This window comes from Pogoniulus pusillus, unplaced genomic scaffold, assembly GCF_015220805.1.
Source record: "Pogoniulus pusillus isolate bPogPus1 unplaced genomic scaffold, bPogPus1.pri scaffold_78_arrow_ctg1, whole genome shotgun sequence".
Lineage (NCBI taxonomy): Eukaryota > Metazoa > Chordata > Aves > Piciformes > Lybiidae > Pogoniulus > Pogoniulus pusillus.
The window spans coordinates 92464-120067 of NW_026974723.1; the positions used below are offsets into that span (position 1 = coordinate 92464).

The window sequence follows — 27604 nt, forward strand, 5'->3', positions numbered from 1 at the left end:
TTTGCCAGTGTGTGAGGAGCTGGAAAGCTGCAGAATGGTGCAGGGGATTCCAGGCTAGGCCATTCCTGGCTGGGTCTATAAGCAGAAGGAGTGCTTTTTCTAAAGCGAATTTCTATGGTTCTTCAATGGGGCTAGGATGTAAACGTGTTTCTGCTTCAAAGGAAAGCAGCTAGGAGAAAGTTTCTTTTGCCAGTGTGTGAGGGAGCTGGAAAGCTGCAGAATGGTGCAGGGGATTCCAGGCTAGGCCATTCCTGACTGGGTCTATAAGCAGAAGGAGTGCTTTTTCTAAAGCGCATTTCTATGGTTCTTCAATGGGGCTAGGATGTAAACGTGTTTCTGCTTCAAAGGAAAGCAGCTAGGAGAAAGTTTCTTTTGCCAGTGTGTGAGGAGCTGGAAAGCTGCAGAATGGTGCAGGGGATTCCAGGCTAGGCCATTCCTGATGGGTCTATAAGCAGAAGGAGTGCTTTTTCTAAACGAATTTCTATGGTTCTTCAGTGGGGCTAGGATGTAAACGTGTTTCTGCTTCAAAGGAAAGCAGCTAGGAGAAAGTTTCTTTTGCCAGTGTGTGACGCAGCTGGAAAGCTGCAGAATGGTGCAGGGGATTCCAGGCTAGGCCATTCCTGACTGGGTCTATAAGCAGAAGGAGTGCTTTTTCTAACCGGCATTTCTATGGTTCTTCAATGGGGCTAGGATGTAAACGTGTTTCTGCTTCAAAGGAAAGCAGCTAGGAGAAAGTTTCTTTTGCCAGTGTGTGAGGGAGCTGGAAAGCTGCAGAATGGTGCAGGGGATTCCAGGCTAGGCCATTCCTGACTGGGTCTATAAGCAGAAGGAGTGCTTTTTCTAAACGAATTTCTATGGTTCTTCAATGGGGCTAGGATGTAAACGTGTTTCTGCTTCAAAGGAAAGCAGCTAGGAGAAAGTTTCTTTTGCCAGTGTGTGAGGGAGCTGGAAAGCTGCAGAATGGTGCAGGGGATTCCAGGCTAGGCCATTCCTGACTGGGTCTATAAGCAGAAGGAGTGCTTTTTGTAAAGCGAATTTCTATGGTTCTTCAATGGGGCTAGGATGTAAACGTGTTTCTGCTTCAAAGGAAAGCAGCTAGGAGAAAGTTTCTTTTGCCAGTGTGTGACGGAGCTGGAAAGCTGCAGAATGGTGCAGGGGATTCCAGGCTAGGCCATTCCTGACTGGGTCTATAAGCAGAAGGAGTGCTTTTTCTAACCGAATTTCTATGGTTCTTCAATGGGGCTAGGATGTAAACGTGTTTCTGCTTCAAAGGAAAGCAGCTAGGAGAAAGTTTCTTTTGCCAGTGTGTGAGGGAGCTGGAAAGCTGCAGAATGGTGCAGGGGATTCCAGGCTAGGCCATTCCTGACTGGGTCTATAAGCAGAAGGAGTGCTTTTTCTAAACGGCATTTCTATGGTTCTTCAATGGGGCTAGGATGTAAACGTGTTTCTGCTTCAAAGGAAAGCAGCTAGGAGAAAGTTTCTTTTGCCAGTGTGTGAGGGAGCTGGAAAGCTGCAGAATGGTGCAGGGGATTCCAGGCTAGGCCATTCCTGACTGGGTCTATAAGCAGAAGGAGTGCTTTTTCTAAACGAATTTCTATGGTTCTTCAATGGGGCTAGGATGTAAACGTGTTTCTGCTTCAAAGGAAAGCAGCTAGGAGAAAGTTTCTTTTGCCAGTGTGTGACGCAGCTGGAAAGCTGCAGAATGGTGCAGGGGATTCCAGGCTAGGCCATTCCTGGCTGGGTCTATAAGCAGAAGGAGTGCTTTTTCTAAACGAATTTCTATGGTTCTTCAATGGGGCTAGGATGTAAACGTGTTTCTGCTTCAAAGGAAAGCAGCTAGGAGAAAGTTTCTTTTGCCAGTGTGTGACGGCAGCTGGAAAGCTGCAGAATGGTGCAGGGGATTCCAGGCTAGGCCATTCCTGACTGGGTCTATAAGCAGAAGGAGTGCTTTTTCTAAAGCGAATTTCTATGGTTCTTCAATGGGGCTAGGATGTAAACGTGTTTCTGCTTCAAAGGAAAGCAGCTAGGAGAAAGTTTCTTTTGCCAGTGTGTGACGGAGCTGGAAAGCTGCAGAATGGTGCAGGGGATTCCAGGCTAGGCCATTCCTGACTGGGTCTATAAGCAGAAGGAGTGCTTTTTCTAAAGCGAATTTCTATGGTTCTTCAATGGGGCTAGGATGTAAACGTGTTTCTGCTTCAAAGGAAAGCAGCTAGGAGAAAGTTTCTTTTGCCAGTGTGTGACGGAGCTGGAAAGCTGCAGAATGGTGCAGGGGATTCCAGGCTAGGCCATTCCTGACTGGGTCTATAAGCAGAAGGAGTGCTTTTTCTAAGGGCATTTCTATGGTTCTTCAATGGGGCTAGGATGTAAACGTGTTTCTGCTTCAAAGGAAAGCAGCTAGGAGAAAGTTTCTTTTGCCAGTGTGTGAAGGAGCTGGAAAGCTGCAGAATGGTGCAGGGGATTCCAGGCTAGGCCATTCCTGGCTGGGTCTATAAGCAGAAGGAGTGCTTTTTCTAAAGCGAATTTCTATGGTTCTTCAATGGGGCTAGGATGTAAACGTGTTTCTGCTTCAAAGGAAAGCAGCTAGGAGAAAGTTTCTTTTGCCAGTGTGTGATGCTGCTGGAAAGCTGCAGAATGGTGCAGGGGATTCCAGGCTAGGTCATTCCTGACTGGGTCTATAAGCAGAAGGAGTGCTTTTTGTAAAGCGAATTTCTATGGTTCTTCAATGGGGCTAGGATGTAAACGTGTTTCTGCTTCAAAGGAAAGCAGCTAGGAGAAAGTTTCTTTTGCCAGTGTGTGAGGAGCTGGAAAGCTGCAGAATGGTGCAGGGGATTCCAGGCTAGGCCATTCCTGACTGGGTCTATAAGCAGAAGGAGTGCTTTTTCTAAAGCGAATTTCTATGGTTCTTCAATGGGGCTAGGATGTAAACGTGTTTCTGCTTCAAAGGAAAGCAGCTAGGAGAAAGTTTCTTTTGCCAGTGTGTGACGGCAGCTGGAAAGCTGCAGAATGGTGCAGGGGATTCCAGGCTAGGCCATTCCTGGCTGGGTCTATAAGCAGAAGGAGTGCTTTTTCTAAACGCATTTCTATGGTTCTTCAATGGGGCTAGGATGTAAACGTGTTTCTGCTTCAAAGGAAAGCAGCTAGGAGAAAGTTTCTTTTGCCAGTGTGTGAGGGAGCTGGAAAGCTGCAGAATGGTGCAGGGGATTCCAGGCTAGGCCATTCCTGGCTGGGTCTATAAGCAGAAGGAGTGCTTTTTCTAAAGCGAATTTCTATGGTTCTTCAATGGGGCTAGGATGTAAACGTGTTTCTGCTTCAAAGGAAAGCAGCTAGGAGAAAGTTTCTTTTGCCAGTGTGTGACGCAGCTGGAAAGCTGCAGAATGGTGCAGGGGATTCCAGGCTAGGCCATTCCTGGCTGGGTCTATAAGCAGAAGGAGTGCTTTTTCTAAACGGAATTTCTATGGTTCTTCAATGGGGCTAGGATGTAAACGTGTTTCTGCTTCAAAGGAAAGCAGCTAGGAGAAAGTTTCTTTTGCCAGTGTGTGACGGAGCTGGAAAGCTGCAGAATGGTGCAGGGGATTCCAGGCTAGGCCATTCCTGGCTGCGTCTATAAGCAGAAGGAGTGCTTTTTCTAAACGATATTTCTATGGTTCTTCAATGGGGCTAGGATGTAAACGTGTTTCTGCTTCACAGGAAAGCAGCTAGGAGAAAGTTTCTTTTGCCAGAGTGTGAGGAGCTGGAAAGCTGCAGAATGGTGCAGGGGATTCCAGGCTAGGCCATTCCTGACTGGGTCTATAAGCAGAAGGAGTGCTTTTTCTAAACGAATTTCTATGGTTCTTCAATGGGGCTAGGATGTAAACGTGTTTCTGCTTCAAAGGAAAGCAGCTAGGAGAAAGTTTCTTTTGCCAGTGTGTGAGGGAGCTGGAAAGCTGCAGAATGGTGCAGGGGATTCCAGGCTAGGCCATTCCTGGCTGGGTCTATAAGCAGAAGGAGTGCTTTTTCTAAACGAATTTCTATGGTTCTTCAATGGGGCTAGGATGTAAACGTGTTTCTGCTTCAAAGGAAAGCAGCTAGGAGAAAGTTTCTTTTGCCAGTGTGTGAGGCAGCTGGAAAGCTGCAGAATGGTGCAGGGGATTCCAGGCTAGGCCATTCCTGGCTGGGTCTATAAGCAGAAGGAGTGCTTTTTCTAAACGGCATTTCTATGGTTCTTCAATGGGGCTAGGATGTAAACGTGTTTCTGCTTCAAAGGAAAGCAGCTAGGAGAAAGTTTCTTTTGCCAGTGTGTGAGGCAGCTGGAAAGCTGCAGAATGGTGCAGGGGATTCCAGGCTAGGCCATTCCTGGCTGGGTCTATAAGCAGAAGGAGTGTTTTATGTAAAGCGAATTTCTATGGTTCTTCAATGGGGCTAGGATGTAAACGTGTTTCTGCTTCAAAGGAAAGCAGCTAGGAGAAAGTTTCTTTTGCCAGTGTGTGAGGGAGCTGGAAAGCTGCAGAATGGTGCAGGGGATTCCAGGCTAGGTCATTCCTGACTGGGTCTATAAGCAGAAGGAGTGCTTTTTCTAAAGCGAATTTCTATGGTTCTTCAATGGGGCTAGGATGTAAACGTGTTTCTGCTTCAAAGGAAAGCAGCTAGGAGAAAGTTTCTTTTGCCAGTGTGTGAGGGAGCTGGAAAGCTGCAGAATGGTGCAGGGGATTCCAGGCTAGGCCATTCCTGACTGGGTCTATAAGCAGAAGGAGTGCTTTTTCTAAACGGCATTTCTATGGTTCTTCAATGGGGCTAGGATGTAAACGTGTTTCTGCTTCAAAGGAAAGCAGCTAGGAGAAAGTTTCTTTTGCCAGTGTGTGACGCAGCTGGAAAGCTGCAGAATGGTGCAGGGGATTCCAGGCTAGGCCATTCCTGGCTGGGTCTATAAGCAGAAGGAGTGCTTTTTGTAAAGCGAATTTCTATGGTTCTTCAATGGGGCTAGGATGTAAACGTGTTTCTGCTTCAAAGGAAAGCAGCTAGGAGAAAGTTTCTTTTGCCAGTGTGTGAGGCAGCTGGAAAGCTGCAGAATGGTGCAGGGGATTCCAGGCTAGGTCATTCCTGACTGGGTCTATAAGCAGAAGGAGTGCTTTTTCTAAAGCGAATTTCTATGGTTCTTCAATGGGGCTAGGATGTAAACGTGTTTCTGCTTCAAAGGAAAGCAGCTAGGAGAAAGTTTCTTTTGCCAGTGTGTGACGGAGCTGGAAAGCTGCAGAATGGTGCAGGGGATTCCAGGCTAGGCCATTCCTGGCTGGGTCTATAAGCAGAAGGAGTGCTTTTTCTAAACGAATTTCTATGGTTCTTCAATGGGGCTAGGATGTAAACGTGTTTCTGCTTCAAAGGAAAGCAGCTAGGAGAAAGTTTCTTTTGCCAGTGTGTGAGGAGCTGGAAAGCTGCAGAATGGTGCAGGGGATTCCAGGCTAGGTCATTCCTGGCTGGGTCTATAAGCAGAAGGAGTGCTTTTTCTAAACGAATTTCTATGGTTCTTCAATGGGGCTAGGATGTAAACGTGTTTCTGCTTCAAAGGAAAGCAGCTAGGAGAAAGTTTCTTTTGCCAGTGTGTGACGGAGCTGGAAAGCTGCAGAATGGTGCAGGGGATTCCAGGCTAGGTCATTCCTGGCTGGGTCTATAAGCAGAAGGAGTGCTTTTTCTAAACGGCATTTCTATGGTTCTTCAATGGGGCTAGGATGTAAACGTGTTTCTGCTTCAAAGGAAAGCAGCTAGGAGAAAGTTTCTTTTGCCAGTGTGTGAGGGAGCTGGAAAGCTGCAGAATGGTGCAGGGGATTCCAGGCTAGGCCATTCCTGACTGGGTCTATAAGCAGAAGGAGTGCTTTTTCTAAACGGAATTTCTATGGTTCTTCAATGGGGCTAGGATGTAAACGTGTTTCTGCTTCAAAGGAAAGCAGCTAGGAGAAAGTTTCTTTTGCCAGTGTGTGAGGCAGCTGGAAAGCTGCAGAATGGTGCAGGGGATTCCAGGCTAGGTCATTCCTGACTGGGTCTATAAGCAGAAGGAGTGCTTTTTGTAAAGCGAATTTCTATGGTTCTTCAATGGGGCTAGGATGTAAACGTGTTTCTGCTTCAAAGGAAAGCAGCTAGGAGAAAGTTTCTTTTGCCAGTGTGTGAGGGAGCTGGAAAGCTGCAGAATGGTGCAGGGGATTCCAGGCTAGGTCATTCCTGACTGGGTCTATAAGCAGAAGGAGTGCTTTTTCTAAACGAATTTCTATGGTTCTTCAATGGGGCTAGGATGTAAACGTGTTTCTGCTTCAAAGGAAAGCAGCTAGGAGAAAGTTTCTTTTGCCAGTGTGTGAAGGAGCTGGAAAGCTGCAGAATGGTGCAGGGGATTCCAGGCTAGGCCATTCCTGACTGGGTCTATAAGCAGAAGGAGTGCTTTTTCTAAACGAATTTCTATGGTTCTTCAATGGGGCTAGGATGTAAACGTGTTTCTGCTTCAAAGGAAAGCAGCTAGGAGAAAGTTTCTTTTGCCAGTGTGTGACGCAGCTGGAAAGCTGCAGAATGGTGTAGGGGATTCCAGGCTAGGTCATTCCTGACTGGGTCTATAAGCAGAAGGAGTGCTTTTTCTAAACGAATTTCTATGGTTCTTCAATGGGGCTAGGATGTAAACGTGTTTCTGCTTCAAAGGAAAGCAGCTAGGAGAAAGTTTCTTTTGCCAGTGTGTGACGCAGCTGGAAAGCTGCAGAATGGTGCAGGGGATTCCAGGCTAGGCCATTCCTGGCTGGGTCTATAAGCAGAAGGAGTGCTTTTTCTAAACGGCATTTCTATGGTTCTTCAATGGGGCTAGGATGTAAACGTGTTTCTGCTTCAAAGGAAAGCAGCTAGGAGAAAGTTTCTTTTGCCAGTGTGTGAGGGAGCTGGAAAGCTGCAGAATGGTGCAGGGGATTCCAGGCTAGGTCATTCCTGACTGGGTCTATAAGCAGAAGGAGTGCTTTTTCTAAACGGCATTTCTATGGTTCTTCAATGGGGCTAGGATGTAAACGTGTTTCTGCTTCAAAGGAAAGCAGCTAGGAGAAAGTTTCTTTTGCCAGTGTGTGAGGGAGCTGGAAAGCTGCAGAATGGTGCAGGGGATTCCAGGCTAGGCCATTCCTGGCTGGGTCTATAAGCAGAAGGAGTGCTTTTTGTAAAGCGAATTTCTATGGTTCTTCAATGGGGCTAGGATGTAAACGTGTTTCTGCTTCAAAGGAAAGCAGCTAGGAGAAAGTTTCTTTTGCCAGTGTGTGACGCAGCTGGAAAGCTGCAGAATGGTGCAGGGGATTCCAGGCTAGGTCATTCCTGACTGGGTCTATAAGCAGAAGGAGTGCTTTTTGTAAAGCGAATTTCTATGGTTCTTCAATGGGGCTAGGATGTAAACGTGTTTCTGCTTCAAAGGAAAGCAGCTAGGAGAAAGTTTCTTTTGCCAGTGTGTGACGGAGCTGGAAAGCTGCAGAATGGTGCAGGGGATTCCAGGCTAGGTCATTCCTGACTGGGTCTATAAGCAGAAGGAGTGCTTTTTCTAAAGCGAATTTCTATGGTTCTTCAATGGGGCTAGGATGTAAACGTGTTTCTGCTTCAAAGGAAAGCAGCTAGGAGAAAGTTTCTTTTGCCAGTGTGTGACGCAGCTGGAAAGCTGCAGAATGGTGCAGGGGATTCCAGGCTAGGTCATTCCTGGCTGGGTCTATAAGCAGAAGGAGTGCTTTTTCTAACCGAATTTCTATGGTTCTTCAATGGGGCTAGGATGTAAACGTGTTTCTGCTTCAAAGGAAAGCAGCTAGGAGAAAGTTTCTTTTGCCAGTGTGTGACGGAGCTGGAAAGCTGCAGAATGGTGCAGGGGATTCCAGGCTAGGCCATTCCTGGCTGGGTCTATAAGCAGAAGGAGTGCTTTTTCTAAACGGCATTTCTATGGTTCTTCAATGGGGCTAGGATGTAAACGTGTTTCTGCTTCAAAGGAAAGCAGCTAGGAGAAAGTTTCTTTTGCCAGTGTGTGAGGGAGCTGGAAAGCTGCAGAATGGTGCAGGGGATTCCAGGCTAGGCCATTCCTGACTGGGTCTATAAGCAGAAGGAGTGCTTTTTCTAAACGGCATTTCTATGGTTCTTCAATGGGGCTAGGATGTAAACGTGTTTCTGCTTCAAAGGAAAGCAGCTAGGAGAAAGTTTCTTTTGCCAGTGTGTGAGGGAGCTGGAAAGCTGCAGAATGGTGCAGGGGATTCCAGGCTAGGCCATTCCTGGCTGGGTCTATAAGCAGAAGGAGTGCTTTTTCTAAACGGCATTTCTATGGTTCTTCAATGGGGCTAGGATGTAAACGTGTTTCTGCTTCAAAGGAAAGCAGCTAGGAGAAAGTTTCTTTTGCCAGTGTGTGAGGGAGCTGGAAAGCTGCAGAATGGTGCAGGGGATTCCAGGCTAGGTCATTCCTGACTGGGTCTATAAGCAGAAGGAGTGCTTTTTCTAAACGAATTTCTATGGTTCTTCAATGGGGCTAGGATGTAAACGTGTTTCTGCTTCAAAGGAAAGCAGCTAGGAGAAAGTTTCTTTTGCCAGTGTGTGACGCAGCTGGAAAGCTGCAGAATGGTGCAGGGGATTCCAGGCTAGGTCATTCCTGACTGGGTCTATAAGCAGAAGGAGTGCTTTTTGTAAAGCGAATTTCTATGGTTCTTCAATGGGGCTAGGATGTAAACGTGTTTCTGCTTCAAAGGAAAGCAGCTAGGAGAAAGTTTCTTTTGCCAGTGTGTGAGGGAGCTGGAAAGCTGCAGAATGGTGCAGGGGATTCCAGGCTAGGCCATTCCTGACTGGGTCTATAAGCAGAAGGATTGCTTTTTCTAAACCGAATTTCTATGGTTCTTCAATGGGGCTAGGATGTAAACGTGTTTCTGCTTCAAAGGAAAGCAGCTAGGAGAAAGTTTCTTTTGCCAGTGTGTGAGGAGCTGGAAAGCTGCAGAATGGTGCAGGGGATTCCAGGCTAGGCCATTCCTGGCTGGGTCTATAAGCAGAAGGAGTGCTTTTTCTAAACGGCATTTCTATGGTTCTTCAATGGGGCTAGGATGTAAACGTGTTTCTGCTTCAAAGGAAAGCAGCTAGGAGAAAGTTTCTTTTGCCAGTGTGTGACGGAGCTGGAAAGCTGCAGAATGGTGCAGGGGATTCCAGGCTAGGCCATTCCTGACTGGGTCTATAAGCAGAAGGAGTGCTTTTTCTAAACGGCATTTCTATGGTTCTTCAATGGGGCTAGGATGTAAACGTGTTTCTGCTTCAAAGGAAAGCAGCTAGGAGAAAGTTTCTTTTGCCAGTGTGTGAGGGAGCTGGAAAGCTGCAGAATGGTGCAGGGGATTCCAGGCTAGGCCATTCCTGGCTGGGTCTATAAGCAGAAGGAGTGCTTTTTCTAAACTGCATTACTATGGTTCTTCAATGGGGCTAGGATGTAAACGTGTTTCTGCTTCAAAGGAAAGCAGCTAGGAGAAAGTTTCTTTTGCCAGTGAGTCACGCAGCTGGAAAGCTGCAGAACGGTGTAGGGGATTCCAGGCTAGGTCATTCCTGGCTGGGTCTATAAGCAGAAGGAGTGCTTTTTCTAAACGGCATTTCTATGTTTCTTCAATGGGGCTAGGATGTAAACGTGTTTCTGCTTCAAAGGATAGAATGTAGGAGAAAGTTTCTTTTGCCAGTGTGTGAGGGAGCTGGAATGCTGCGGAATGGTGCAGGGGATTCCAGGCTAGGTCATTCCTGACTGGGTCTATAATCAGAAGGATTGCTTTTTCTAAACTGAAATTCTATGTTTCTTCAATGGGGTAGGATGTAAACGTGTTTCTGCTTCAAAGGAAAGCAGCTAGGAGAAAGTTTCTTTTGCCAGTGTGTGACGCAGCTGGAAAGCTGCAGAATGGTGTAGGGGATTCCAGGCTAGGTCATTTCTGACTGGGTCTATAAGCTGAATGAGTGCTTTTTGTAAAGCGAATTTCTATGGTTCTTCAATAGGGATAGGATGTAAACGTGTTTCTGCTTCAAAGGAAAGCAGATAGGAGAACATTTCTTTTGCCAGTGTGTGAGGGAGCTGGAAAGCTGCAGAAAGGTGCCGGGGATTCCAGGCTAGGCCATTCCTGACTGGGTCTATAATCAGAAGGATTGCTTTTTCTAAACCCAATTTCTATGTTTCTTCAATGGGGCTAGGATGTAAACGTGTTTCTGCTTCAAAGGAAAGCTGCTAGGACAAAGTTTCTTTTGCCAGGGTGTCAGGGAGGTGGAAAGCTGCAGAATGCTGCAGGGGATTCCAGGCTAGGCCATTCCTGACTGGGTCTATAAGCAGAAGGAGTGCTTTTTCTAAACCGAATTTCTATGTTTCTACAAGGGGGCTAGGATGTAAACGTGTTTCTGCTTCAAAGGAATGCAGCTAGGAGAAAGTTTCTTTTGCCAGTGAGTCACGCAGCTGGAAAGCTGCAGAACGGTGTAGGGGATTCCAGGCTAGGTCATTCCTGGCTGGGTCTATAAGCAGAAGGAGTGCTTTTTCTAAACGTCATTTCTATGTTTCTTCAATGGGGCTAGGATGTAAACGTGTTTCTGCTTCAAAGGATAGCATGTAGGAGAAAGTTTCTTTTGCCAGTGTGTGACGCGGCTGGAAAGCTGCAGAATGGCGCAAGGGTTTCCAGGCTAGGCCATTCCTGATGGGTCCATTAGCAGAAGGAGTACTTTTTGTAAAGCGAATTTCTATGGTTCTTCAATAGGGATAGGATGTAAACGTGTTTCTGCTTCAAAGGAAAGCAGCTAGGAGAAAGTTTCTTCTGCCAGTGTGTGAGGGAGCTGGAAAGCTGCAGAATGGTGCAGGGGATTCCAGGCTAGGTCATTCCTGTCAGGGTCTATAAGCAGAAGGAGTGCTTTTTCTAAACGGCATTTCTATGGTTCTTCAATGGGCCTAGGATGTAAACGTGTTCCTGCTTCAAAGGAAAGCAGCTAGGAGAAAGTTTCTTTTGCCAGTGTGTGAGGGAGCTGGAAAGCTGCCGATTGGTGCAGGGGATTCCAGGCTCGGCCATTCCTGGCTGGGTCTATAAGCAGAAGGAGTGCTTATTGTAAAGTGAATTTCTATGGTTCTTCAATGGGGATAGGATGTAAACGTGTTTCTGCTTCAAAGGAAAGCAGCTAGGAGAAAGTTTCTTTTGCCAGTGTGTGAGGGAGCTGGAAAGCTGCAGAATGGTGCAAGGGATTCCAGGCTAGGTCATTCCTGACTGGGTCTATAAGCAGAAGGAGTGCTTTTTGTAAAGCGAATTTCTATGTTTCTTCAATAGGGATAGGATGTAAATGTGTTTCTGCTTCAAAGGAAAGCAGCTAGGAGAAAGTTTCTTTTGCCAGTGTGTGACGCGGCTGGAAAGCTGCAGAATGGTGTAGGGGATTCCAGGCTAGGTCATTCCTGACTTGGTGTATAAGCAGAATGAGTGCTTTTTGTAAAGCGAATTTCTATGGTTCTTCAATGGGGATAGGATGTAAACGTGTTTCTGCTTCAAAGGAAAGCAGCTAGGAGAAAGACTCTTTTGCCAGTGTGTGACGCACCTGGAATGATGCAGAATGGTGTAGGGGATTCCAGGCTAGGTCATTCCTGGCAGGGTCTATAAGCAGAAGGATTGCTTTTTCTGAACCGAATTTCTATGTTTCTACAAGGGGGCTAGGATGTAAACGTGTTTCTGCTTCCAAGGAAAGCAGCTAGGAGAAAGTTTCTTTTGCCAGTGAGTCACGCAGCTGGAAAGCTGCAGAACGGTGTAGGGGATTCCAGGCTAGGTCATTCCTGGCTGGGTCTATAAGCAGAAGGAGTGCTTTTTCTAAACGGCATTTCTATGTTTCTTCAATGGGGCTAGGATGTAAACGTGTTTCTGCTTCAAAGGATAGAATGTAGGAGAAAGTTTCTTTTGCCAGTGTGTGAGGGAGCTGGAAAGCTGCAGAATGGTGCAGGGGTTTCCAGGCTAGGCCATTCCTGATGGGTCCATTAGCAGAAGGATTGCTTTTTCTAAACCGAATTTCTATGTTTCTTCAATGGGGCTAGGATGTAAACGTTTTCTGCTTCAAAGGAAAGCAGCTAGGAGAAAGTTTCTTTTGCCAGTGTGTGAGGGAGCTCGAAAGCTGCAGAATGGTGCAGGGGATTCCAGGCTAGGCCATTCCTGGCTGGGACTACACGCAGAAGGAGTGCTTTTTCTAAACTGCATTACTATGGTTCTTCAATGAGGCTAGGATGTAAACGTGTTTCTGCTTCAAAGGAAAGCAGCTAGTAGAAAGTTTCTTTTGCCAGTTTGTGAGTGAGCTGGAATGCTGCGGAATGGTGCAGGGGATTCCAGGCTAGGTCATTCCTGACTGGGTCTATAATCAGAAGGATTGCTTTTTCTAAACTGAAATTCTATATTTCTTCAATGGGGTAGGATGTAAACGTGTTTCTGCTTCAAAGGAAAGCAGCTAGGAGAAAGTTTCTTTTGCCAGTGTGTGACGCAGCTGGAACGCTGCAGAATGGTGTAGGGGATTCCGGGCTAGGTCATTCCTGACTGGGTCTATAAGCAGAAGGACTGCTTTTTGTAAAGCGAATTTCTATGTTTCATCAATGGGGCTAGGATGTAAACGTGTTTCTGCTTGAAAGGAAAGCAGCTAGGAGAACGTTTCTTTTGCCAGTGTGTGAGGGAGCTGGAAAGCTGCAGAATGGTGCAGGGGACTCCAGGCTAGGCCATTCCTGACTGGGTCTATAAGCAGAAGGATTGCTTTTTCTAAACCAATTTTCTGTGTTTCTTCAATGGGGCTAGGATGTAAACGTGTTTCTGCTTCAAAGGAAAGCAGCTAGGAGAAAGTTTCTTTTGCCAGTGTGTGAGAGAGCTGGAAAGCTGCAGAATGGTGCAGGGGATTCCAGGCTAGGCCATTCCTGGCTGGGTCTACACGCAGAAGGAGTGCTTTTTCTAAACTGCATTACTATGGTTCTTCAATGGGGCTAGGATGTAAATGTGTTTCTGCTTCAAAGGAAAGCAGCTAGGAGAAAGTTTCTTTTGCCAGTGTGTGATGCAGCTGGAAAGCTGCAGAACTGTGCAGGGGATTCCAGGCTAGGCCATTCCTGGCTGGGTCTATAAGCAGAAGGAGTGCTTTTTGTAAAGCGAATTTCTATGGTCCTTCACAGGGACTAGGATGTAAACGTCTTTCTGCTTCAAAGGAAAGCAGCTAGGAGAAAGTTTCTTTTGCCAGTGTGTGAGGGAGCTGGAAAGCTGTAGAATGGTGCAGGGGATTCCAGGCTAGGCCATTCCTGGCTGGGTCTACACGCAGAAGGAGTGCTTTTTCTAATCGGCATTTCTATGGTTCTTCAATGGGGCTAGGATGTAAACGTGTTTCTGCTTCGAAGGAAAGCAGCTAGGAGAAAGTTTCTTTTGCCAGTGTGTGAGGGAGCTGGAAAGCTGCAGAATGGTGCAGGGGTTTCCAGGCTAGGCCATTCCTGATGGGTCTATTAGCAGAAGGAGTACTTTTTGTAAAGCGAATTTCTATGGTTCTTCAATAGGCATAGGATGTAAACCTGTTTCTGCTTCAAAGGAAAGCAGCTAGGAGAAAGTTTCTTCTGCCAGTGTGTGACGCAGCTGGAAAGCTGCAGAATGCTCCAGGGGATTCCAGGCTAGGCCATTCCTGATGGGTCCATTAGCAGAAGGATTGCTTTTTCTAAACCGAATTTCTATGTTTCTTCAATGGGGCTAGGATGTAAACGTTTTCTGCTTCAAAGGAAAGCAGCTAGGAGAAAGTTTCTTTTGCCAGTGTGTGAGGGAGCTCGAAAGCTGCAGAATGGTGTAGGGGATTCCAGGCTAGGCCATTCCTGGCTGGGACTACACGCAGAAGGAGTGCTTTTTCTAAACTGCATTACTATGGTTCTTCAATGAGGCTAGGATGTAAACGTGTTTCTGCTTCAAAGGAAAGCAGCTAGTAGAAAGTTTCTTTTGCCAGTTTGTGAGTGAGCTGGAATGCTGCGGAATGGTGCAGGGGATTCCAGGCTAGGTCATTCCTGACTGGGTCTATAATCAGAAGGATTGCTTTTTCTAAACTGAAATTCTATATTTCTTCAATGGGGTAGGATGTAAACGTGTTTCTGCTTCAAAGGAAAGCAGCTAGGAGAAAGTTTCTTTTGCCAGTGTGTGACGCAGCTGGAACGCTGCAGAATGGTGTAGGGGATTCCGGGCTAGGTCATTCCTGACTGGGTCTATAAGCAGAAGGACTGCTTTTTGTAAAGCGAATTTCTATGTTTCATCAATGGGGCTAGGATGTAAACGTGTTTCTGCTTGAAAGGAAAGCAGCTAGGAGAACGTTTCTTTTGCCAGTGTGTGAGGGAGCTGGAAAGCTGCAGAATGGTGCCGGGGACTCCAGGCTAGGCCATTCCTGACTGGGTCTATAATCAGAAGGATTGCTTTTTCTAAACCCAATTTCTGTGTTTCTTCAATGGGGCTAGGATGTAAACGTGTTTCTGCTTCAAAGGAAAGCAGCTAGGAGAAAGTTTCTTTTGCCAGTGTGTGAGAGAGCTGGAAAGCTGCAGAATGGTGCAGGGGATTCCAGGCTAGGCCATTCCTGGCTGGGTCTACACGCAGAAGGAGTGCTTTTTCTAAACTGCATTACTATGGTTCTTCAATGGGGCTAGGATGTAAATGTGTTTCTGCTTCAAAGGAAAGCAGCTAGGAGAAAGTTTCTTTTGCCAGTGTGTGATGCAGCTGGAAAGCTGCAGAACAGTGCAGGGGATTCCAGGCTAGGCCATTCCTGGCTGGGTCTATAAGCAGAAGGAGTGCTTTTTGTAAAGCGAATTTCTATGGTCCTTCACAGGGACTAGGATGTAAACGTCTTTCTGCTTCAAAGGAAAGCAGCTAGGAGAAAGTTTCTTTTGCCAGTGTGTAAGTGAGCTGGAAAGCTGTAGAATGGTGCAGGGGATTCCAGGCTAGGCCATTCCTGGCTGGGTCTACACGCAGAAGGAGTGCTTTTTCTAATCGGCATTTCTATGGTTCTTCAATGGGGCTAGGATGTAAACGTGTTTCTGCTTCGAAGGAAAGCAGCTAGGAGAAAGTTTCTTTTGCCAGTGTGTGAGGGAGCTGGAAAGCTGCAGAATGGTGCAGGGGTTTCCAGGCTAGGCCATTCCTGATGGGTCTATTAGCAGAAGGAGTACTTTTTGTAAAGCGAATTTCTCTGGTTCTTCAATAGGCATAGGATGTAAACCTGTTTCTGCTTCAAAGGAAAGCAGCTAGGAGAAAGTTTCTTCTGCCAGTGTGTGACGCAGCTGGAAAGCTGCAGAATGCTCCAGGGGATTCCAGGCTAGGCCATTCCTGACTGGGTCTATAAGCAGAAGGATTGCTTTTTGTAAAGCGAATTTGTATGGTTCTTCAATAGGGATAGGATGTAAACATGTTTCTGCTTCAAAGGAAAGCAGCTAGGAGAAAGTTTCTTTTGCCAGTGTGTGAGGGAGCTGGAAAGCTTCAGAATGGTGCAGGGGATTCCAGGCTACGTCATTCCTGACTGGGTCTATAAGCAGAAGGAGTGCTTTTTGTAAAGCGAAATTTCTATGGTTCTTCAATGGGGATAATGTGTAAACGTGTTTCTGCTTCAAAGGAAAGCAGCTAGGAGAAAGTTTCTTTTGCCAGTGTGTGACACAGCTGGAAAGCTGCAGAATGGTGTAGGGGATTCCAGGCTAGGTCATTCCTGGCAGGGTCTATAAGCAGAAGGAGTACTTTTTCTGAACCGAATTTCTATGTTTCTTCAATGCGGCTAGGATGTAAATGTGTTTCTGCTTCAAAGGAAAGCAGCTAGGAGAAAGTTGCTTTTGCCAGGGTGTGAGGGAGCTGGAAAGCTGCAGAATGCTGCAGGGGATTCCAGGCTAGGTCATTCCTGACTGGGTCTATAAGCAGAAGGAGTGCTTTTTCTAAACCGAATTTCTATGGTTCTTCAATGGGCTAGGATGTAAACGTGTTTCTGCTTCAAAGGAAAGCAGCTAGGAGAAAGTTTCTTTTGCCAGTGTGTGACGCAGCTGGAAAGCTGCAGAATGGTGTAGGGGATTCCAGGCTAGGCCATTCCTGACTGGGTCTATAATCAGAAGGATTGCTTTTTCTAAACGAATTTCTATGTTTCTTCAATGGGGCTAGGATGTAAACGTGTTTCTGCTTCAAAGGAAAGCAGCTAGGAGAAAGTTTCTTTTGCCAGTGTGTGACGCAGCTGGAAAGCTGCAGAATGGTGTAGGGGATTCCAGGCTAGGTCATTCCTGACTGGGTCTATAAGCAGAAGGAGTGCTTTTTGTAAAGCGAATTTCTATGTTTCTTCAATGGGGCTAGGATGTAAACGTGTTTCTGCTTCAAAGGAAAGCAGCTAGGAGAAAGTTTCTTTTGCCAGTTTGTGACGCAGCTGGAAAGCTGCAGAATGGTGCAGGGGATTCCAGGCTAGGTCATTCCTGACTGGGTCTATAAGCAGAAGGAGTGCTTTTTCTAAACCGAATTTCTATGTTTCTTCAATGGGGCTAGGATGTAAACGTGTTTCTGCTTCAAAGGAAAGCAGCTAGGAGAAAGTTTCTTTTGCCAGTGTGTGAGGAGCTGGAAAGCTGCAGAATGGTGCAGGGGATTCCAGGCTAGGTCATTCCTGGCTGGGTCTATAAGCAGAAGGAGTGCTTTTTCTAAACGCATTTCTATGTTTCTTCAATGGGGCTAGGATGTAAACGTGTTTCTGCTTCAAAGGATAGCATGTAGGAGAAAGTTTCTTTTGCCAGTGTGTGACGCGGCTGGAAAGCTGCAGAATGGTGCAAGGGATTCCAGGCTAGGCCATTCCTGGCTGGGTCTATAAGCAGAAGGAGTGCTTTTTGTAAAGCGAATTTCTATGGTCCTTCAATGGGGCTAGGATGTAAACGTGTTTCTGCTTCAAAGGAAAGCAGCTAGGAGAAAGCTTCTTTTGCCAGTGTGTAAGTGAGCTGGAAAGCTGTAGAATGGTGCAGGGGATTCCAGGCTAGGCCATTCCTGGCTGGGTCTATAAGCAGAAGGAGTGCTTTTTCTAATCGGCATTTCTATGGTTCTTCAATGGGGCTAGGATGTAAACGTGTTGCTGCTTCGAAGGAAAGCAGCTAGGAGAAAGTTTCTTCTGCCAGTGTGTGACGCAGCTGGAAAGCTGCAGAATGCTCCAGGGGATTCCAGGCTAGGCCATTCCTGACTGGGTCTATAAGCAGAAGGATTGCTTTTTGTAAAGCGAATTTGTATGGTTCTTCAATAGGGATAGGATGTAAACATGTTTCTGCTTCAAAGGAAAGCAGCTAGGAGAAAGTTTCTTTTGCCAGTGTGTGACGCAGCTGGAAAGCTGCAGAATGGTGTAGGGGATTCCAGGCTAGGTCATTCCTGGCTGGGTCTACACGCAGAAGGAGTGCTTTTTGTAAAGCGAATTTCTCTGGTTCTTCAATGGGGCTAGGATGTAAACGTGTTTCTGCTTCAAAGGAGAGCAGCTAGGAGAAAGTTTCTTTTGCCAGTGTGTGACGCAGCTGGAAAGCTGCAGAATGGTGTAGGGGATTCCAGGCTAAGTCATTCCTGACTGGGTCTATAAGCAGAAGGAGAGCTTTTTGTAAAGCGAATTTCTATGTTTCTTCAATGGGGTAGGATGTAAACGTGTTTCTGCTTCAAAGGAAAGCAGCTAGGAGAAATTTCTTTTGCCAGTGTGTGACGCAGCTGGAAAGCTGCATAATGGTGTAGGATATTCCAGGCTTGGTCATTCCTGGCGGGGTCTATAAGCAGAATGATTGCTTTTTCTAAACCGAATTTCTATGTTTCATAAATGGGGCTAGGATGTAAATGTGTTTCTGCTTCAAAGGAAAGCAGCTAGGAGAAAGTTTCTTTTGCCAGTGTGTGACGCAGATTGAAAGCTGCAGAATGGTGCAGGGGATTCCAGGCTAGGCCATTCCTGGCTGGGTCTACAAGCAGAAGGAGTGCTTTTTCTAAACAGCATTACTATGGTTCGTCAATGGGGCTAGGTTGCAAACGTTTTTCTGCTTCAAAGGAAAGCAGCTAGGAGAAAGTTTCTTTTGCCAGTGTGTGACGCAGCTGGAAAGCTGCAGAATGGTGTAGGGGATTCCAGGCTAGGCCATTCCTGGCTGGGTCCATAAGCAGAAGGAATGCTTTTTCTAAACCGAATTTCTATGTTTCTTCAATGGGGCTAGGATGTAAACGTGTTTGTGCTTCAAAGGAAAGTAGCTAGGATAAAGTTTCTTTTGCCAGTGTGTGAGGGAGCTGGAAAGCTGCAGAATGGTGCAGTGGATTCCAGGCTAGGCCATTCCTGGCTGGGTCTATAAGCAGAAGGAATGCTTTTTGTAAAGCGAATTTCTATGGTTCTTCAATAGGGATAGGATGTAAACGTGTTTCTGCTTCAAAGGAAAGCAGCTAGGAGAAAGTTTCTTTTGCCAGTGTGTGATGCAGCTGGAAAGCTGCAGAATGGTTTAGGGGATTCCAGGCTAGGTCATTCCTGACTGGGTCTATAAGCAGAATGAGTGCTTTTTGTAAAGCGAATTTCTATGGTTCTTCAATGGGAATAGGATGTAAACGTGTTTCTGCTTCAAAGAAAAGCAGCTAGGAGAAAGCTTCTTTTGCCAGTGTGTGAGGGAGCTGGAAAGCTGCCGAATGGTGCAGGAGATTCCAGGCTAGGCCATTCCTGGCTGGGACTGCACGCAGAAGGAGTGCTTTTTCTAAACAGCATTACTATGGTTCTTCAATGGGGATAGGATGTAAACGTGTTTCTGCTTCAAAGGAAAGCAGCTAGGAGAAAGTTTCTTTTGCCAGTGTGTGAGGGAGCTGGAAAGCTGCCGATTGGTGCAGGGGATTCCAGGCTAGGCCATTCCTGGCTGGGTCTATAAGCAGAAGGAGTGCTTTTTGTAAAGCGAATTTCTATGGTTCTTCAATGGGGATAGGATGTAAACGTCTTTCTGCTTCAAAGGAAAGCAGCTAGGAGAAAGTTTCTTTTGCCAGTGTGTGACGCAGCTGGAAAGCTGCAGAATGGTGTAGGGGATTCCAGGCTAGGTCATTCCTGACTGGGTCTATAAGCAGAAGGATTGCTTTTTCTAAAGCGAATTTCTATGTTTCTTCAATGCGGCTAGGATGTAAACGTGTTTCTGCTTCAAAGGAAAGCAGCTAGGAGAAAGTTTCTTTTGCCAGTGTGTGAGGGAGTTGGAAAGCTGCAGAATGGTGCAGGGGATTCCAGGCTAGGCCATTCCTGGCTGTGTCTACACGCAGAAGGAGTGCTCTTTGTAAAGCGAATTTCTATGGTTCTTCAATGGGGATAGGATGTAAACGTGTTTCTGCTTCAAACGAAAGCAGCTAGGAGAAAGTTTGTTTTGCCAGTGTGTGATGCAGCAGGAAAGCTGCAGAATTGTGTAGTGGATTCCAGGCTAGGCCATTCCTGGCAGGGTCTATAAGCAGAAGCAGTGCTTGTTGTAAAGCGAATTTCTATGTTTCTTCAATAGGGATAGGATGTAAATGTGTTTCTGCTTCAAAGGAAAGCAGCTAGGAGAAAGTTTCTTTTGCCAGTGTGTGACGCGGCTGGAAAGCTGCAGAATGGTGTAGGGGATTCCAGGCTAGGTCATTCCTGACTTGGTGTATAAGCAGAATGAGTGCTTTTTGTAAAGCGAATTTCTATGGTTCTTCAATGGGGATAGGATGTAAACGTGTTTCTGCTTCAAAGGAAAGCAGCTAGGAGAATGTCTCTTTTGCCAGTGTGTGACGCACCTGGAGCGATGCAGAATGGTGTAGGGGATTCCAGGCTAGGTCATTCCTGGCAGGGTCTATAAGCAGAAGGATTGCTTTTTCTGAACCGAATTTCTATGTTTCTACAAAGGGGCTAGGATGTAAACGTGTTTCTGCTTCCAAGGAAAGCAGCTAGGAGAAAGTTTCTTTTGCCAGTGAGTCACGCAGCTGGAAAGCTGCAGAACGGTGTAGGGGATTCCAGGCTAGGTCATTCCTGGCTGGGTCTATAAGCAGAAGGAGTGCTTTTTCTAAACTGAAATTCTATGTTTCTTCAATGGGGCTAGGATGTAAACGTGTTTCTGCTTCAAAGGATAGCATGTAGGAGAAAGTTTCTTTTGCCAGTGTGTGAGGGAGCTGGAAAGCTGCAGAATGGTGCAGGGGTTTCCAGGCTAGGCCATTCCTGATGGGTCCATTAGCAGAAGGATTGCTTTTTCCAAACCGAATTTCTATGTTTCTTCAATGGGGCTAGGATGTAAACGTTTTCTGCTTCAAAGGAAAGCAGCTAGGAGAAAGTTTCTTTTGCCAGTGTGTGAGGGAGCTCGAAAGCTGCAGAATGGTGCAGGGGATTCCAGGCTAGGCCATTCCTGGCTGGGACTACACGCAGAAGGAGTGCTTTTTCTAAACTGCATTACTATGGTTCTTCAATGAGGCTAGGATGTAAACGTGTTTCTGCTTCTAAGGAAAGCAGCTAGGAGAAAGTTTCTTTTGCCAGTGTGTGAGTGAGCTGGAATGCTGCAGAATGGTGCAGGGGATTCCAGGCTAGGTCATTCCTGACTGGGTCTATAATCAGAAGGATTGCTTTTTCTAAACTGAAATTCTATGTTTCTTCAATGGGGTAGGATGTAAACGTGTTTCTGCTTGAAAGGAAAGCAGCTAGGAGAACGTTTCTTTTGCCAGTGTGTGAGGGAGCTGGAAAGCTGCAGAATGGTGCCGGGGACTCCAGGCTAGGCCATTCCTGACTGGGTCTATAATCAGAAGGATTGCTTTTTCTAAACCCAATTTCTATGTTTCTTCAATGGGGCTAGGATGTAAACGTGTTTCTGCTTCAAAGGAAAGCAGCTAGGAGAAAGTTTCTTTTGCCAGTGTGTGAGAGAGCTGGAAAGCTGCAGATTGGTGCAGGGGATTCCAGGCTAGGCCATTCCTGGCTGGGTCTACACGCAGAAGGAGTGCTTTTTCTAAACTGCATTACTATGGTTCTTCAATGGGGCTAGGATGTAAAGGTGTTTCTGCTTCAAAGGAAAGCAGCTAGGAGAAAGCTTCTTTTGCCAGTGTGTGATGCAGCTGGAAAGCTGCAGAACAGTGCAGGGGATTCCAGGCTAGGACATTCCTGGCTGGGTCTATAAGCAGAAGGAGTGCTTTTTGTAAAGCGAATTTCTATGGTCCTTCAATGGGACTAGGATGTAAACGTGTTTCTGCTTCAAAGGAAAGCAGCTAGGAGAAAGTTTCTTCTGCCAGTGTGTGACGCAGCTGGAAAGCTGCAGAATGCTCCAGGGGATTCCAGGCTAGGCCATTCCTGACTGGGTCTATAAGCAGAAGGATTGCTTTTTGTAAAGCGAATTTGTATGGTTCTTCAATAGGGATAGGATGTAAACATGTTTCTGCTTCGAAGGAAAGCAGCTAGGAGAAAGTTTCTTTTGCCAGTGCGTGAGGGAGCTGGAAAGCTGCAGAATCGAGCAGGGGTTTCCAGGCTAGGCCATTCCTGATGGGTCTATTAGCAGAAGGAGTACTTTTTGTAAAGCGAATTTCTCTGGTTCTTCAATAGGCATAGGATGTAAACGTGTTTCTGCTTCAAAGGAAAGCAGCTAGGAGAAAGTTTCTTCTGCCAGTGTGTGACGCAGCTGGAAAGCTGCAGAATGCTCCAGGGGATTCCAGGCTAGGCCATTCCTGACTGGGTCTATAAGCAGAAGGATTGCTTTTTGTAAAGCGAATTTGTATGGTTCTTCAATAGGGATAGGATGTAAACATGTTTCTGCTTCAAAGGAAAGCAGCTAGGAGAAAGTTTCTTTTGCCAGTGTGTGACGCAGCTGGAAAGCTGCAGAATGGTGTAGGGGATTCCAGGCTAGGTCATTCCTGGCTGGGTCTACACGCAGAAGGATTGCTTTTTGTAAAGCGAATTTCTCTGGTTCTTCAATGGGGCTAGGATGTAAACGTGTTTCTGCTTCAAAGGAGAGCAGCTAGGAGAAAGTTTCTTTTGCCAGTGTGTGACGCAGCTGGAAAGCTGCAGAATGGTGTAGGGGATTCCAGGCTAAGTCATTCCTGACTGGGTCTATTAGCTGAAGGAGAGCTTTTTGTAAAGCGAATTTCTATGTTTCTTCAATGGGGTAGGATGTAAACGTGTTTCTGCTTCAAAGGAAAGCAGCTAGGAGAAATTTCTTTTGCCAGTGTGTGACGCAGCTGGAAAGCTGCAGAATGGTGTAGGATATTCCAGGCTTGGTCATTCCTGGCGGGGTCTATAAGCAGAATGATTGCTTGTTCTAAACCGAATTTCTATGTTTCATAAATGGGGCTAGGATGTAAATGTGTTTCTGCTTCAAAGGAAAGCAGCTAGGAGAAAGTTTCTTTTGCCAGTGTGTGACGCAGATTGAAAGCTGCAGAATGGTGCAGGGGATTCCAGGCTAGGCCATTCCTGGCTGGGTCTACAAGCAGAAGGAGTGCTTTTTCTAAACAGCATTACTATGGTTCGTCAATGGGGCTAGGTTGCAAACGTTTTTCTGCTTCAAAGGAAAGCAGCTAGGAGAAAGTTTCTTTTGCCAGTGTGTGACGCAGCTGGAAAGCTGCAGAATGGTGTAGTGGATTCCAGGCTAGGCCATTCCTGGCTGGGTCTACACGCAGATGCAGTGCTTTTTCTAAACAGCATTACTATGGTTCTTCAATGGGGCTAGGATGTAAACGTGTTTCTGCTTCAAACGAAAGCAGCTAGGAGAAAGTTTCTTTTGCCAGTGTGTGAGGCAGCTGAAGAAGTGACAAATGGTGCAGGGGACTCCAGGCTAGGCCATTCCTAGCTGGGTATATAAACAGAAGGATTGCTTTTTGTAAAGCGAATTTCTATGGTTCTTCAAAGGAGATAGGATGTAAACGTGTTTCTGCTTCAAAAGAAAGCAGCTAGGAGAAAGTTTCTTTTGCCAGTGTGTGAGGCAGCTGAAGAGCTGCAGTATGGTGCAGGGGATTCCAAGCTAGGCCATTCCTGGCTGGGTCCATTCGCAGAAGGATTGCTTTTTGTAAAGCGAATTTCTATGGTTCTTCAATGGGGATAGGATGTAAAAGTGTTTCTGATTCGAAGGAAAGCAGCTAGGAGAAAGTTTCTTTTGCCAGTGTGTGACGCAGCTGGAAAGCTGCAGAATGGTGTAGGGGATTCCAGGATAGGTCATTCCTGACTGGGTCTATAAGCTGAATGAGTGCTTTTTGTAAAGCGAATTTCTATGGTTCTTTAATAGGGCTAGGATGTAAACGTGTTTCTGCTTCAAAGGAAAGCAGCTAGGAGAAAGTTCCTTTTGCCAGTGTGTGAGGGAGCTGGAAAGCTGCAGAATGGTGGAGGGGATTCCAGGCTAGGCCATTCCTGACTGGGTCTATAAGCAGATGGAGTGCCTTTTCTAAACGGCATTTCTATGTTTCTTCAATGGGGCTAGGATGTAAACGTGTTTCTCCTTCAAAGGAAAGCAGCTAGGAGAAAGTTTCTTTTGCCAGTGTGTGAGGGAGCTGGAAAGCTGCAGAATGGTGTAGGGGATTCCAGGCTAGGTCATTCCTGACTGGGTCTATAAGCAGAAGGAGTGCTTTTTATAAAGCGAATTTCTATGGTTCTTCAAAACGGATAGGATGTAAACTTGTTTCAGCTTCAAAGGAAAGCAGCTAGGAGAAAGTTTCTTTTGCCAGTGTGTGAGGGAGCTGGAAATCTGCAGAATGGTGTAGGGGATTCCAGGCTAGGTCATTCCTGACTGGGTCTATAAGCAGAAGGAGTGCTTTTTGTAAAGCGAATTTCTATGGTTCTTCAAAAGAGATAGGATGTAAACGTGTTTCTGCTTCAAAGGAATGGAGCTAGGAGAAAGTTTCTTTTGCCAGTGTGTGACGCAGCTGAAGAGCTGCAGCATGGTGCAGGGGATTCCAGGCTAGGCCATTCCTGGCTGGGTCTAGAAGTAGAAGAATTGCTTTTGCTAAACAGCATTACTATGGTTCTTCAATGGGGCTAGGATGTAAACGTGTTTCTGCATCAAAGGAAAGCAGCCAGGAGAAAGTTTCTTTTGCCATTGTGTGAGAGAGCTGGAAAGCTGCAGAATGGTGCAGGGGATTCCAGGCTAGGCCATTCCTGGCTGGGTCTACATGCAGAAGGAGTGCTTTTTCTAAACAGCATTACTATGGTTCTTCAATGGGGCTAGGATGTAAACGTGTTTCTGCTTCAAAGGAAAGCAGCTAGGAGAAAGTTTCTTTTGCCAGTGTGTGAGGGAGCTGGAAAACTGCAGAATGGTGCAGGGAATTCCAGGCTAGGTCATTCCTGACTGGGTCTACACGCAGAAGGAGTGCTTTTTCTAAACGGCATTTCTATGGTTCTTCAATGGGGCTAGGATGTAAACGTGTTTCTGCTTCAAAGGAAAGCAGCTAGGAGAAAGATTCTATTGCCAGTGTGTGACGCAGCTGGAAAGCTGCAGAATGGTGTAGGGGATTCTAGGCTAGGTCATTCCTGACTGGGTCTATAGCAGAATGAGTGCTTCTTGTAAAGCGAATTTCTATGGTTCTTCAATGGGGCTAGGATGTAAACGTCTTTCTGCCTCAAAGGAAAGCAGCTAGGCGAAAGTTTCTTTTGACAGTGTGTGAGGGAGCTGGAAAGCTGCAGAATGGTGTAGGGGATTCGAGGCTAGGTCATTCCTGACTGGGTCTATAAGCAGAAGGAGTGCTTTTTCTAAAGCACATTTCTATGGTTCTTCAATGGGGCTAGGATGTAAACGTGTTTCTGCTTCAAAGGAAAGCAGCTAGGAGAAAGTTTCTTTTGCCAGTGTGTGATGCAGCTGGAAAGCTGCTGAATGGTGCAGAGGATTCCAGGCTAGGTCATTCCTGACTGGGTCTATAAGCAGAATGAATGCTTTTTGTAAAGCGAATTTCTATGGTTCTGCTCTCCCTCAGCTTCAAACCATTCCCCTTGCCCTGTCTTTAGACACCCTTATGGAAAAAGTCTCTCTGCAGCCTTCCTGCTGCAGGTTCCCTTCAGGTACTGGGAGGTAGTTTTAAAGTCTCCCTGGAGTCTTGTCCCCTTCAGGCTGAGCAGCCCCAGCTCCCTCAGCCTATCCTCTTAGAAGTGCTCCAGCCCTTGGCTCATCCTCGTGGTCCTGCTCTGAACTGGTTCCAGCAGTTTTTCGTTCTTCAGCTGGACTGTGGCCATGTGGAATGTTTTGGGTTGTGCTTTTGCCTTTGCATGCTGAAAGACTTCCTGTGTTACCTTAGTAGTACGTTTCATGTGCAAGGTTCCTGTCTGTGATCTCTTGCTGCTGGGGAAGTCATGAGCTACCTGTGGGGGTGTGAAATGCAATAAGCTTCGATCGCGTTGCCTGCACGGATGTGAGGGGACAAAGTACTGCTGAGAAGCTTTTTTGTACCATTCTCTTCCCCCTTCCCCTCTTGCCTTTAAGGGAACACACACAGGGAGAAGCTTACTGAGCGCCCTCTGACATGCTGTAGGAATTCTTTGCTTTGCAGTGTTTTACACTGTGGCTCTTCAAACCTGTAACCCATCTGCTTTCCATTGCCAGCGAGCTGACCATCCGTACTACCGTCGCCTTGAATGCCTCCAACCAGCAGTGTTTGCTGCCAGACAGGCACCTTGAGAAGACAGAGGACATGGTTAAGTTCATGAAGGATATCTTGGATGGTGCTGCTGAAGTAAGTCTTTGTTGTGGCTTGAGATATATTGGTTGGTGTTTGGTTTTTCCCCCCTTAGCTGCGGTGGCTCCGATTGTTACGCCGTGTGATTTATCTTCCTGTCCTGGCTGTCTTCCCGTGTTGGGTGCTGGCAGTGAATACGTGGTGAGGAGTGCTTGGGGTGTGCCATCCTTTGCTGTTCTCACTGTGGGAACTCCAAGAGCCATGGAATGGGTGCGTTATGAGTGATGCACAATTAATAATCAATATTAATGTTGGTATCCAGGCAAAGGTTGTTAATAACTACAACCAACCTGTTTCTTATCATTCAGTCTCTGCAGAAAGCTTATTTACAAGGTTCAAAGCACACAGCTGGGGTATTTGTACACTTAGAATCGTGGAATCAGCCAGGTTGGAAGAGACCTCCAAGCTCATCCAGCCCAACCTAGCCCCCAGCCCTCTCCAGTCAGCTAGGCCATGGCACTAAGTGCCTCATCCAGGCTTTTCTTGAGCAGCTGCAGGGATGGCGACTCCCTAGGCAGCCTCTGTGGTCTGAGAGTAGAGCAGCAACTTGCTGTTAGTTTGCTGTGATGGTCTCAAACAACTGTGGGAGAGTTTGGCCTGAGCCTGTTGGAATGCTTAGCCTTACTGGAGGAGCTGGGAGCGTCTGGGCAGCATGAAATGCAAGAGCAATTGCTTTTCACTTCCTTCTTAAGGGACTTAAGGGTTGGGAGGTCTGAGGAATGAACTGTTGGGATCATAACTGCAAAGTGTCAGCAGTTTTGACATGGTTCCATTTGACATTGCAGGCACAGGCTGGTGATGGACTTCTGCAACGAAGCAAGAGAGTCATCTATGAGGCCAAGGCTGCTGTAATGGTAGAGTTCATTGCTTATTCAGTGAGGTGATGCTCTTGTCAGTCAAGAAGGACTTAGTTGCAGAGGCTTTGGAAATGCTTTGATGTAAGCTTGTTGCCATGCTGTGCCTAGTGTATCTATTGTCACTATTTAGAACTAGGCTTAAACCAAATGAACTTCTTGATTAAAACAGCCAATCATGTCTGCCACAGTTCTAACTGTTCCACCTGCATGAATTTCACATTTTTCACTCTGCTGTTAGTCTGACATATTTTAAGGGACAGAATAATGAAAATCCAACCTCTTTTCCTTGAGCTTTTTGCCATGGCTTCAGAGGTTCTTTTGTGTTCTGAGCAATGTTTTGGTTTCAGTCTGTCCCAGTCCTCTGTCAGCCTCCCAGACAAGAAATCTCTGCTCCTGTTGAGGCGGAGCAGCTTCTGTCTGTTGTTACTTGTCCCAGTGCTGAGCACCACCAAGCAGCAGCTGAGCCCTTGGTGCTGACCCCTGCCCCTTGGTAATGTATAGACGTTCATGAGATCCCTTCTCTTCCCCCGACTAAACAGCTCCCCCCCCTCCTCTTCACTCCCCCCCCCCACCTCTTCTCTCCCCCCCTCTTCGCTCTCGTCCCCCCTCTTCTCTCTCCCCCCCACCTCCCTCTTCGCTCTCCCCCCCACCCCCCTCTTTGCTCTCCCCCCCACAATAACGAGAGCCACACCAGAGGCCAGAGCTGTGTTGTCTCAGCAAGCAAAGGGCAAAGGAGGCAACAAGATGCTGTAGGGACTCTGACTCTTGCTGCCAGGCTGCAACAAGAGGAAGGGAGATTCTGGCCCCCAACAGGTGAAAACAAGAGAGGAGCAAGGCAGGAAGCACAAAAGCAAACCTCTCTCATGAAGGAAACAGCACAACTTCAAGCACAGCTTTCAGCACAGCATACCAAGGAGGAACAGAAATCCCAAGCAGAGCAGAGGGGAGGAGTGGCTTAGAGAAAAGCAAAAGCACCCCACAAAGCACACAGCCAAAACACCACCCCACAAAGGACACAGCCAACCTACCCCCGCAAAGGGGAGCAGCCAAAGGCTTCTGCCTCTCCTGGGGCAACTTAAAAAGGGGAGGTCAATTGAAGTCTCCTCCCACCCTAGCTGTGGCCACTTTGCCCTCCCTGCTCAGTGCCCTTTATAAGCAGAG

At 46.7% G+C, this 27604-nt stretch overlaps 1 protein-coding gene across 6 annotated transcripts in view; it reads left to right on the forward strand.

The window, feature by feature from the left end:
• The window catches only part of LOC135174558 (protein disulfide-isomerase TMX3-like), an 80745-nt gene extending 54115 nt beyond the window's left edge, over positions 1-26630 (forward strand). For 2 of the 6 annotated variants that reach the window (XR_010301996.1, XR_010301995.1), the window contains 2 exons: positions 25454-25583; positions 26372-26630. Coding sequence is in view for 1 of the 6 variants with exons in the window: in XM_064141881.1 (XP_063997951.1) it covers positions 25204-25220; positions 25454-25583; positions 26372-26470 (246 nt within the window). In the remaining 5 variants the exon portion in view is untranslated. Of the gene's footprint in view, positions 1-24900; positions 24916-24954; positions 25151-25188; positions 25221-25260; positions 25276-25453; positions 25584-26371 lie in introns of those variants that run through there. The other 4 variants (XR_010301997.1, XR_010301994.1, XM_064141881.1 and 1 more) reach the window with 4 other exon arrangements.
• Positions 26631-27604: the final 974 nt, after the last annotated feature.